The following is a 12,870-nucleotide window of genomic DNA, read 5'->3' as shown; positions in this document are numbered from 1 at the left end:
CGCCACCTAGTGGCCGGCGTGTCTGGATTTGGTCGTCTGCTTAGAACTCAGGGCCCTGGATCTAGTCATGCAATTGGCGTGTCGGCACCATTTACGGTTTGGGCTGTGGGCACACTTTTAGGATTAGCATGTCGGAATAATAATAATCCTTACAAAAACAATAGGGATCCAACCTGTTGGCTTGGACCCCTAATAATCCTTACAAAAACAATAGGGATCCAACCTGTTGGCTTGGACCCCTAATAATAATAAACACTACAAAAACAATAGGGATCCAACCTGTTGGCTTGGACCCCTAACTAGAACTGCAAGCAGTTATGCAGGGGTCCAAGAAGTGTGCATTTCGCCGGCACAACGCGACAAGAAATGTGCATTTCGCCGGCACAACGCGAAGCATGTGTTCAAAACGCTACCGCGAACCTGTGGATACGAAGGTTTCGACTGTGGGAGGTTCGGTGTGGGAGTTATAGCCCCAAACGCCTTGTCCGCTTCCGTTTCGATTGGTTTGCTTTACCAGAGCCCCGTTGGCCAGCATGTTTCCAGGTCCATTCAGACAGCGTCTTGGATGGACCTGGAATACAGACACACTGTTTCCGCCTCTCACGACGTGGACGAGGGGTTGGGTTTGGAGAGGCACATTTTTTTGAAAAAATCAAAAGAATCCAAATGGTATTTTAAAGATTGAATAAAAAGGTAACCTAAATCCATGGCTAACATACTACAATGAGGGTACATCATATATCTGTGGATTAATACTTACGTAATGTTATCAATGGTTTTTTAATGCGTATTTAACACTATTTAATGTTGAGTAATGATTGGTTCGGCATTAAGTTTACTTAGTTAACTATACTTACTATAGCATTAACTAAGCATAACAGTTAGTTGTACTTAGTTGATACTTATCTTAGCATTAACTAAGTAAAACTAACTGTGATGCTTAGTTAATGCTAAGATAAGTATTAACTAAGCATTACAGTTAGTTTTTCTTGGTTGATGCTTAGATTAGCATTAACTAAGGATAACAGTTAGTTTGACTTAGTTAATGCTTATCAAGCATTACGCAAGTATTTAGAAATGGTTAGTTAGCTATGAGTTATTAACTAAGCATTAACAAATAGTTTAGCAGTGTACCCTTATTGTAAATTGTAAGTTGTAGATGAATAGGGAAAAAATGCTGAAAAGGGACAAAATATCTATGGCTTTTATTAGGGGGTTAAATAAAAAATAAAAAAAATAAAAAAAATGGGGAGAAAATTTAGTAAAGTAAAAAAACCAAAAGTTAAAAATGGATAATATTTATTATTTATTAGAAAAAATGGAAAAGACGAAGACAAAACATTGAAAACATTGGGTAGTGCTAAAAAAAAGAAACATATCTATGGCTTTGTTTAGAGGGGCAAATCCATAAAAAAAAAATGGGTAGAAATTTCATTATTTATTAGAAAAAATAGGAAATTAAAAATATATATTTAATATTTATTATTTATTTGAAAAAATAGAAAAGACAGACAAAACATTTAAATTATTGGGTAGTGCTAAAACCTGCGAGCCAAACGAGCTAACCAGTTACAGAAGGAAATCTAAACAGAGGCACTCATGATCGGAGTAGTAGGTGGACAGAATTTGCACTTTGATATCAGTGGGATTAATGTCACGAATGTATACGTGATCAATTGTCGTGTCGTTTTCTGTTGTTGGCGAAGAGACAATTTGGGTGTAACCTTGCTGTTGCATGAAATTTTCTGCAGATTTAGAAACAAGGGCATTGTCGTTGAAGTCACCCATAATTACCTTTCCTCCTGAAAGTTGGTTAAAGTGTTGCATTACCAAAGCGAGATCTTGTTTTAATAAGGCGAGTTTATATGATGGCGGTTTGTACAGCACAATGTAATTGTAATTCAAAGGCTGAACATTAAACATGATGGCTTCCAAGTCACTGCATGGCATGTGTATAATGTTACAAGTGATGTGGTCTTTGTGGTAGTAGCCCACTCCACCGTGCCGTTTGTTTACCAAGTCTTGGAATTGGGTCATGTTATGGTAGGATTGGGACCGGAGTTTGTGATTAAAAGTCCAACCTGGCATTTCAATGGAATCGACTGAGGTGTTTTGTTCCAGCCATGTTTCTGTCACGCAAATGATGTCAGCACTCAAGATTCTCTGGTCATGTTTAAGGTCTTCCATGTGTTGACATAGACCTTGAATGTTGTGGAGGCATATTTTGAGGGTTGAAGTTATTTCTGCTGGTGGAGTTGCAATGAATGGTTCCATTTTTTGCAGGGAAATGTCGATGTCTGGTTTCGAATAGAAGGCTTTGGCTGCGTAGTCTTGAATGATAAGGTTTTCCTCACACGTTACTCGGCTTAATGCTACATATGCTTGGCCAGCTGCAAATATCTTTTTAAGGGACACTACAGCTCTTTCTAAAGTTAAACCTTGAACTTTGTGTATTGTACAGGCCCATGCTAGGCGTAACGGGAATTGGCGTCTAGATCCACCAGTCATTGCTTTGTCTTCCACAGCATCTATGGGTGTTGCTTGTTGAAATTGAGGCTCAAAGCATACAGACCTACTCCTCAGTTTCCTGCCGATTGCGTCATTGTCAAAGTTAACCAAAATGGTTTTGGGAAACTGAACGTTCCCTTCAAAGGTGATTTTGCAAACGGTACCGAATACACCATTGACCAATCCATCTGACAGATCTATATTTTTGATGAGCATTACGCGAGCTGATGGACCAACGATTAACGTTCTGCTTAAGCATGTCTGACTATCAATTTTTGGATTATTTTTTCTTTTTACTTGTCCTGTGGTAGGATTTCTCTGAGTATCTTGAGCTTTAATTTGCACCAAATCCGTACACGTCTTGTGTAACATGGCGATGTTATGGGCTGCCACTTCATCGTTTCTGGGGAAAATGTGAAGGTCCTGTGTCAGTTCCCCCTCGCCGGTCTCACGTCGTCTTAGCAAGACTTCATCTCGCTGGTAAAGATTGTCTCCTTTTCTGTGTTTTCTAAGACGATTTAATGTTTCAGCAAACTCTTTGTTTTTTTGTCGCATCATCTTTGTCAACTCAATGTGAGTGAAATGATTGTTCCACAGATCGGTCACCAATTGCTCGTGGTAAAGAGGTGTTCCCTTTACAGGGCCGAGCTGGAAGAAGTCACCAACTGCCATGATTGATACATTCCCAAACAATGCATAATCTCCTTGTTGCTTTATTTGTCGTAGTCTGCCATGGACATACGTCAGGATTTTATGATCAACCATACTCACCTCGTCCAAAATGAGTATTTGTAAGTCTTTCATGGTGGCTCTCAACGAATTGATTCTTTCATCCCCTAGAGGTTGATATGGCAGTTTGGCAGTGGTAGTAATAGCAAAGGTGCTGTGTATTGTGCTTCCGTTGATATTATATGCTGCTACTCCTGTAGGAGCAGCTAGCAAAACATGAGTGTCGTCTGGATTAATAGACATTCTTGCAAAGAGTCTGCATGACTCGTAGTACACAGCTTTAATCAGGTGGGACTTTCCTGTGCCTGCTCCCCCTGAAATGAATACGCGAAACGGGTCAGGGTTTTTGCCATTGACTTTGTCAAGGCACCATGCGCGGATTTTGTAAAAAATTTGAGTCTGTTGTTCGTTTAACGTGCGCATAATGGACAGGCCTTCAGCTCTTTGTATCGAGTGTGTGGGAAATTCTTTAGACAGTGTCGCCTTTGTGTCCGACTGCAAGTCCGGTATGGCTTCTCTTTCATTTTGATTTGTGTCGTTGTTGTTAGACATCTCCTGACATTCTAATCGCTCCAACTCAGATTCAGGGCAAAGGTCTGCCCATGCCTCGTCGTGAGCCCCGTGGTGCCCTGCAACCTCTTGGCGTCTATCGAGCTCATCTGCATCTACTTCAAAGAGGGATCTGTTCAAATCTACAACTTCCTTAACACTTTGCGTTGTATTGCTGCTGTTAGTGATGGAACCGGTCCTGTAAAACTGCTCATAACTGTTGTACGGTGGAGGTTTTAACTCATCTGTTGTATAATGAGGCAAAAACAATTGTAGCAAACTTTGGTAGTGTTTTTCTGGATATTTGGTTTGTGAGAAACGAGCGTATCTAGCAACAGCATCAGATCCCCTAGTTCTCATCTTAACAAAGCCAGTGTTATTTTCCAGTTTAACAGAGCCATTGCTGTGCTGCTCTTTCCCGTACAAAACTCTGTATTTTGAAACAAATGTGGCTATACAAATATCATTAAAAATTGCGCCCTGGGGGCGGTTTTTGTAGCGGTCCGTTGTGCTCGTCATCCATATCGATTCTGTTGACGTGTCACCCTGTTCTGCTTTGCTTTGAATGACACTGAGAGGATAACTCATTCTGACGGTATTTTCACCAGTAGGGATAAATGTGACCAGTCTTGAGCATTCGTTGAGATGCATGTTTGTAACTCGATAAACACTTTCTTGAGCTGAGACCTCGCGATTGTGGAGAAAGACACTTCCCAACTTATTGAGTGTTTGTTTTGCATCTAAATTTCCATGTTTTTTCATTTCATTTTGAGTATGTTGTAACAATAAGCCCATGTCTTGTTCTGCTTTTGAGATGTAGGATATTATGTATACTACACAAGCAAAAGCATCGCAGACATATTGTATGTCCATGTTGGCATCCCAGCAACGCAAAAGGTCTTTGTTGTATTGATTAACGTAAACATCTGATGGGTTGCGTTTGTGTACAACCGCGTTTTTATTGGTTGTCAATCGGTAGGCATTTTCAAACATTTCCTGGGTGATGTTAACGGAAGCAAATAGCTGATCCACAGTGTCGAAGGTTAGGTCTGGACTTGAAAGAGCATGTTTGACCCTTGTCATGACACTTTTAGCCACCTCTTTTTCTTTTCGCATTTCTAATATAGAGACGTCTATCGGATCAGCGTCTGTTACCTCCTGCTTCTCGTCTGTTTTACTTCTACAAAGAAAGGTGTGGTTGCTTGGAGGACGTGGAAAGTTAAATCTGCATGTTGTGCCTTTTTTCCTACAACTCTTTGAGTGCTTGGAGCTGTGTTTTTGAACGCTGGAAACAACTTCATGCAATGCGTCGGTTGCTGGCGGGAGTTCACAACTGATGTATTTATCTATAAATTGTGTGACTTCTTGGTCTGTGTTTTTGCCTATTTTCGGTGCATTTTCTACCCAGAACAGACAATGAGTATGGGGTGAGCCGCGTTGTTGGAATTCAACTCTAAAAAATGTGTCGATAACTTTACCAATGGGGTTAGCTGGTGACTTGATGACGTCATTTAGGAAAGTCTGAAACCTGTGTTGGAACATTCTTGCCGCGGTAACCGGATTAGTTTTGAGTAAATTGCACCTCTGTGACCAGTCCAGGTCGTTGACATTTCCCTGTATTTTCTGTAGTCTCATGAAAACATCGATGAGTTCAGTCCAGCGTAAATCAGCACATGAAAATGAACAGAACCAAGTAGGGACACCAAGCTGACGAACCATAGCAAATAGATTTTTCTGTACACCTTGCCAAAAAACTGGAGTCCCTCGGATCGGTTGAAGGAACTTGTAACCGAGATCGGTTTTTAAGACATTTTGTACATAGTCTTTGTTTGAAAGCATGGCGGAAGTTATAGCCAATGATTCCCCTGCATGGTAACCTTTTCTCAGTGCTATGGACACCTTGGAAACAACCTGATTGACCTCAGATAAATATTGAGCATAGAAAATGTAGTCCAAGTTGCTGCTAAACCTCCCATCAGCATTTAGGATTCGTGTGTTGATGTATCTACTGAGAGTGAGCCTGTGGGGCCGTGCATCATGGAATGTACCTGTCCCTTTGGGGAAAAGAGTTGGGAAACATTTTGCTTCATTGCCCTTATCTGTCAGCAGCCTAACAGGACTGTTGCCTTCAGCTGGAGCTATTGATAAAACACTTTCGAAATGCTGATCAAATATTTCTTGTGCGATATCTATTGGTTGCAAACATGTGTCCAAGAGTAACCCGTGTGTTTGAGTTTCATATATGTGGTCAGCTTCTTCATCATCTGACACCTGGTCTGATTGAGTTGTAATGTCACTGCTTTCAGGTGCAGATGGAGTGTCATTAACTGGGTTGCATTCTTTCAAAACAGAACATGCATCTTCTGGCAAGGGATTTTCCCATTCTGGGTTAAAGTCTATGTCATTATATCATTTATTCATGTCCTTTAAACATGCTATCGCATTTTGGATTTTTTGAGTGTGCACATATTGATACTGATAATGCCCCTTATAAGTAAGTTTTCTTTTCAGTTTTATTCGGATCATTAAATCTTGATTTTCTAGCCTAGGGAGAACCGAAGTGACTACATCGCTGTTTGATGGAACGCAAGTCACCGGCCCATGGACAGAATTCTGAGAACCTCGTGGCAATGCCACAAGTCGCATAAAGGGAATATTCAATGCGCACAGGTGTTGTTCTAATGAGTTCAGTGTGCCTAATTCGTCCGGAATTGGATCTAATGCCATATTGTTCACAGCGCTCTCCTGGGGAACCTTACCACTGAGTATCTTGGAGTTGCAACTGAAACATATCCACAATTTCCCAGCAACTGTCTGTTTTAGTGTGCATGGCGTTAAACATGCGTTATCACATTGATGGAGATATGTTGTAGTTATGCATTGTTTTGCAATTGCTGACACAGTTGAAGCCTTGGATTCATATGAAGTTATGTCACATAATCTAACTTGCTTACGGAACAATAATCTGTGACATACACAACAAACATGTTCTGGTCCATGTTTGACCTCTTCTTGGAAGAGCTCAATTACAAAGTCAATATTGTGTTTTAAGAGGGTAAGATTAAGTCTCTTTTGACAGTTTCTTTCAATTAAAGAGGGTTTACATGATGGATCATCTCTGTATTTGATTACAGTTCTTTGTTTCACCTGGTTATGACGGGCAGGATTATTAGCATATTTTTCAATACTGCTGTTTTTAACTTGTTCTTTGAACAGTTCATTATTAGCATATTTTTCAATACTGCTGTTTTTTACTTGTTCTTTGAACAGTTCATTCTTAGCATATTTTTCAATACTGCAGTTTTTTACTTGTTCTTTGAACAGTTCATTCTTAGCATATTTTTCAATACTGCAGTTTTTTACTTGTTCTTTGAACAGTTCATTCTTAGCATATTTTTCAATACTGCAGTTTTTTTACTTGTTCTTTGAACGGTTCATTATTGGCATATTTTTCAATACTGCAGTTTTTTACTTGTTCTTTGAACGGTTCATTATTAGCATATTTTTCAATACTGCTGATTTTTACTTGTTCTTTGAACGGTTCATTATTAGCATATCTTGCGATACTACTGTTTTTTAATTTTGCTTGATACTGTTCATCACATTTATATCTTTGTTGAGTTTGTAGCTTTTTAACTTGCCTATATTCTGTGTCCTCAGCATACGCTTTCTTTTTTCTTAGATTTTTTACTTTATCAGTACATTTTTTACTTGGTGAAACAAGTTCTGCATTGGACATTTTGTGCGACATTTCACAGAAGCTAGTTAAACTAAAGCATACATGAGAGGTTTTTCCTTTGACACATGCAATTGGTTCATAATGGCATTCGTTGCAGTGTTTCAGATATATAGCTTTTCTTGAAATCGGCTCAATGTTCGCCGTAAACGTAATCCATTTCTGTTGACTGTATGTGTAAATATCAACACAGAGAAAATCTGCTGAAGCTTGTATTTCCAACTCTGTTGCCCAAGATCCAACGTATTTCATTTTTGAATCCCGGAGATATTGCTCCACAGAGGCAAATTGCTGTCTTAGACAAGTAATGTAATGAAGTGGATTATTTGAGATGTGATTCACTACAGCCTTTCGAAAGGCCTTGTGATGTGACTCGCAACCACTCAATACAGACGAAAGAGAACGAAAGAAACAATTACCGTCACCTCCAATGGATGTTGTTTGGCATGGCTCAGGCTGTGCCATATCGAAGGTTTGTACAACAATATCTTGATCTAAACTTGGTACGATATTCAGTTTGTGGCAGATCCGATTTTTTTCCCTTAATGTCAATCCAGTAAATATTATATTGGGGCTATCTGTTACAGAAATTAAACAGACATCTGATGCACCCTCTGTGTGAATTGGAGGATCACTGTCAATGTTTACAGTTGTGTCACATGTAGAAGTGTTTGCTACGGGCTGCACAGTTTCAAGGGAAAAAGACGTGTTTACTGCAAGGGAATTTCTATCCGTTACCGAAAGGACCCAGAGATCAGAGTCACTGTCAGTGTCCAAAGTACCGTCATGTGCCGAAGTGCTGGCTTCAGGCTGTGCAGTTAAAGCAGTAAATGGTGAGTTTACCTCAACAGCTTTCACACCAGTGACTTCAAACACCTTGTTTGGGATATCAAAAGCATGTGGATGATTTTGATATAAGGAATTGCCAAGGTTCTCAATATGGTCATACAACTCATACACAGTAGCATAGTGCGCTACTATGCTGGTTCCATCCGGTGCAACTGAACCCCAAGTACTACGAGAATGAGGATCGAAAACTGCAAAAGCAGTTTCGACCTTGAAAACGGCACAGACACTTCCTTGGATGTTGAGCAAGCATGTGTCTGTCTGCAGCAGTGTCTTCTGAATAGCCTCTTCTAAAGGCATGGCAATGTTTTGCAAAGAAGCGTCATAATCATCCTTTTGATCAAGACTTCCAGTGAGTGTATCAAAATATTCCAAACTAAATAATTTGTTGTTTAATTTGCAGTGTCTGGGTAACTCGGAAATGAAAATATGCCCACTGGTTTTGGCTGCACTGATTTCCTTATTTTCTAGCATAAATGTGTACAAGCCATTACCTTGTTTTAGAATACGATGAATGTTCTTTTTTTTCCATTTGAGAACGCTATGGGTGGTGTGGGTCATAATCGCCGCTATGCCATTTGTAGCACACTGCTTACCTGCATTTTCCCCGAATATGTGGCTGCTCTGGTCAAAAGATCCTTGAAGACAACCAGGGTTGTCATAAGTCACATGACTTGATGTAGCAGCTCTGGCAGGTGCAAAATCACAGGGTGCCTAAAAACACAACAGTAGTTCAATCAAAAAGGAGTGTAACCAATAGTTTATAACGAAATTAACAAGGAATTCATAAAAAGGCTAGGAATCAATCAGCGGTAGTTCATGGCTATGTATAATGGGAAAACGGAATTGTACATGATATTAACATTACTTTAACTAATTTCCAAGATCTAATAAATGGCAGGAAAACTCTCAAGGAACAGGGAATAACATGTTAAAAATAAGTACCTTCTGATTGCCAAGTGTTACATGAGGATCTTCAAGCTGGCCATTGTCCTCAGGCGGGCTCTGCTGAAATGACAATTCAGTGTTTTTAAAAGCATGTTGGTTCCCAGTAAGTAATTTGAAAATGTACATAGTATAGGCAAATTAGTCAGAACTGCTCACTTACACCATATCAATGTTTTAAAAGAATAAACACATCAAAACAAAATGGGTCTCTTAAGCTGTGGCTTTTCCTGTTGGCATACAATTTTTCCACTAGTAATTACATACCTGCTGACTGCTCGCAGTGACCTCAGGTGCTGGTTCAAACGGCTCATGGTCCTCAATGTGTGTCATCTGCAATCACAAACATTACGAATGTTAAAAAAAATTGGTTTACCCCTACATGCAAACTCATAAGCCATAGAAAAGGGGACATTTGGTGTATTGTGGTGAACAGAATTAAGGACAAAGAAAACTTTTATTTCAGTTCAGTTTAAATAATTAAAATGAGCACAACAAGTTCATCAGCCAACCTTCTTGACATTTCCAATTCATAGTGTGTAGATATTACCAAGAACATGTTAAAAACAGTTAAACTATGTTGATTGTAATTATGAAGTAAAAATGTAAATGTTTCTAGATACTGATCCTGGAACAGATTGATTGCTTATTTGGAAATCATTTTTTATATTGTTGTCATTACCTTGGTTGAACATCCCAAGAAGCTGGTCTCATTGGCTGTTGGTTTATCAGCCTGGGCCATCACAACTTTTGGCCCCCAAGGTGTTGGCTCCTTTTGTTTTCTCTGTCCAGAGACAACCCGAGCAGTTGGCTGGTTCACCTTCTACAATGAGGTAGGGGAGCAAAATTATTATGAGAGGTACAATTGTATGAAAATTGAAAAGTGGGCAGTTCAAAGAACTTACTGCTAATGTAGTTTATTGAAAACAGTAACAAACATTGTGTTGTGCACGCCTGTATTTTGTGGCGCTGCATACAAATTTAACAACAAAACCCAATATATAAAATTATTACAAGATGCTCTCTTTTTCCCCCATTCCTTTACCTCACAAAACTCTGTTTGAAGAAACGGCCACTCATCAACACACAGAGTCTTGTCATCCCCCTCCGGTTGAGCAAACTGCAAAGACATAGTAAGAATTATATGTACATTACAATTGAGAGATGGAAACCCAAAATTACACTCTCTTAAAGGGAACTTAGAGAAAATATCAAAAGAATAGAGAACCGCACTCTATTCACTGAATGTGTTTAATCATTACATGTTGTATGCAAATTACCTTGCTCGAATGCACGAAGACGCTGCCCTCTAGAGTGGCTGGCACAGCAGCTTCTGGAACAGGTCGAGGAGGAGGTACGCCCTCCAGAGTAGCTGGTACAGCAGCTTCTGGAACAGGTCGAGGGGGAGGTACCAGCTTCGAAGGTTTGGCAATCCTTGCTGGAGTTTGAAGTGCCTGGAAAATAATTGTAAATCATTGGCAAAACAATACCTACACAGAGAATGTTGGACTACCTCTTGTGTTAGAGGCGAAATCAGAAAATAGTTGTTCCTGTGTTTCAACCAAAAAACAAGTACATATTTCACTGAGAAATTACCAACCTCAAGGCGGGCCTTCTTTCCTTTGGAGACCACAGCCGTGGTTCCATGTGCCACCTTCCGTTTCTATCATAATGGAAGAGAACGGAAATGATAACAGTTAATGAAATATAACACTTTTATTATCAATGCAACTATCTGTACCATACAATGTAAAGCTTGTCATATAGGATTACAGGCGCTATTAATATGTATGCACTCACAAACAGTTAATATTAAAATCACACAAATTACCTTTGAGTGATTCCCCATGGGGACGTCAAGGTTGGATGGAACAATGCGATCCATTGCAGCCAACTTGTCAGTGCTAAACCGGATAGGGTTTAGCACGACAAAGCACTCCCTCAGGACCAGAGGAGGCACACAAACCTAGAAATAAAAAACAGAATTGAGCCATTGACCATTTGCCTTGTCTTATAGGAATAGCATTTAAATGAAACAACAAATGTACGCATCATTACGGTTTAATTTCCTATCAGCTATCATACCAATGTACAAACCTCATGAGGAAGGATCCGCACGGAAGACTGATCCCAGTCCTCAGGCGCATCCCAGGACTCAGGTTGGCTGCGCTATAAACACATAGGGGGAATTAGTATTCAATAAATGTGGCCTAACTAAAACTAAAGCTCTTCAAAATTGAATAACTTTTACCTTTCCGCGACGTCCGACGACAGTTTCCTTGAAGGGGTCAAGGGGACGTGGACGTGAAACCTCTCCCTTCACAACCACGGTGGTAGCAAAGGGTCTCACAGTCGGGGGTGACTTGGGAGGAGACACAGGCGGAGGTGTAACAGGCAGAGGTGACTGTAGCTGCCGAAAGGAGAAGTGCCACAGAAGCTTCGCGAGAAGCGGCATCCCCAGATCGTCACTCAGGTGGATCTATTATAATGAGAAGCACGGGTTATTATTGAAATAAACTGCTTTTGCCGTATAAAAATGACATTACATGAATTTCTCACGTGCCAAGTTATAACACGACTTACCCCATCACGACTCCACAAGGCTAGCGAGTCCAGCAGAAAGCGGTCAGCTGTGACGCAGTACTCTACACCTGCAGAAGAAAACAAATATTAAACCATACACTATACACATATTTGACACGTGCTACCAAGAGGTGGTGTTGATACACTAAAAGCTTTCCTACAAAGATATTCTATACTGACATTATCTCTTAATCATTTTTACATACCGTTCTTTGCTGCAACGCGACGAAACTCCTCTCGAAGGAATTGTTGCGGTGCCAATTCACTCGCCAGCCGGGGAGGGAAATCGAGCACAAACACCTGATCCGCACAAAAGTTTTGGATTACACACTATACAATTCTGTTAAATAGTCTGCCTTGAAAATACACTTTATTTTGTTACACAAAAACTACCTTAGGCCATCGACTGCGGGCAGCTCTCAGAAGTCCATCGAAGGCAACTCCAGCCGCTTCGATGCCGGGCGTCGCCGTGAGGTTGTTGCTTGGAGCCAGCAAGCAAACGATGTCGGGGGTTCTGGGGATGTCTGCGTTCAGCAACTCAGTGCGGAGCTCAGCGGCAGACGCCCCAGGCGTAGACAGGAACCCAAACGAAAGGCAACCGTCTGGCATCCTCACGTAACGGTCAACCAACGCACGCAGATGCGAGTCGCCCACAAACAGCACAAACTATAAATAAGGACAAATAAAAAGTTGTCATTCCACTCCAAACATATTCCACTGCTAAATTATACATTTTTTTCTGAAAGGTCTTTGACAAGTTACTGCTAACTTGGATCTCTGAATGGAGATCCAATCGATGGAACTTCCCAGTGAGGGCAGAGACAGGCCAAGGCTTGACACGGTGACGAGCTCCAGTGCCACGCACTAATAAAGAGACAAATTCAACGCAAAACTAAAATTAATAACTTATCTCGAGCTGTTGATCTAAAAGTCAAACATCACACATTCATGCAATAGAATTCTGAGGAACAGAA

General features: G+C 40.4%; 1 protein-coding gene and 1 long non-coding RNA gene across 2 annotated transcripts; both read right to left on the bottom strand.

Moving 5' to 3' along the window:
• Positions 1-8,898: 8,898 nt before the first annotated feature.
• On the bottom strand, positions 8,899-10,051 carry LOC115538878 (uncharacterized). Its single transcript, XR_003975607.1, has 4 exons — positions 9,996-10,051; positions 9,581-9,646; positions 9,314-9,376; positions 8,899-9,082 (listed from the first exon to the last, which is right to left on the bottom strand). It is a non-coding gene; the product is annotated as an uncharacterized LOC115538878 (long non-coding RNA).
• A 1,031-nt stretch (positions 10,052-11,082) lies between these two features.
• Positions 11,083-12,562, bottom strand: LOC115538877 (uncharacterized; the record flags this gene model as incomplete). Its single annotated transcript, XM_030350106.1, has 7 exons — positions 11,083-11,091; positions 11,145-11,279; positions 11,411-11,482; positions 11,565-11,792; positions 11,897-11,964; positions 12,103-12,196; positions 12,290-12,562. Coding segments are annotated over 7 exons (879 nt in total), but the record flags the coding sequence as incomplete, so codon positions are not given.
• Between the last annotated feature and the right edge of the window lie 308 nt (positions 12,563-12,870).

The sequence above is a fragment of the Gadus morhua genome, unplaced genomic scaffold (genome assembly GCF_902167405.1).
Source record: "Gadus morhua unplaced genomic scaffold, gadMor3.0, whole genome shotgun sequence".
In the NCBI taxonomy this organism is placed as follows: Eukaryota; Metazoa; Chordata; class Actinopteri; order Gadiformes; family Gadidae; genus Gadus; species Gadus morhua.
This window is presented reverse-complemented; position numbering and strand designations above follow the sequence as displayed.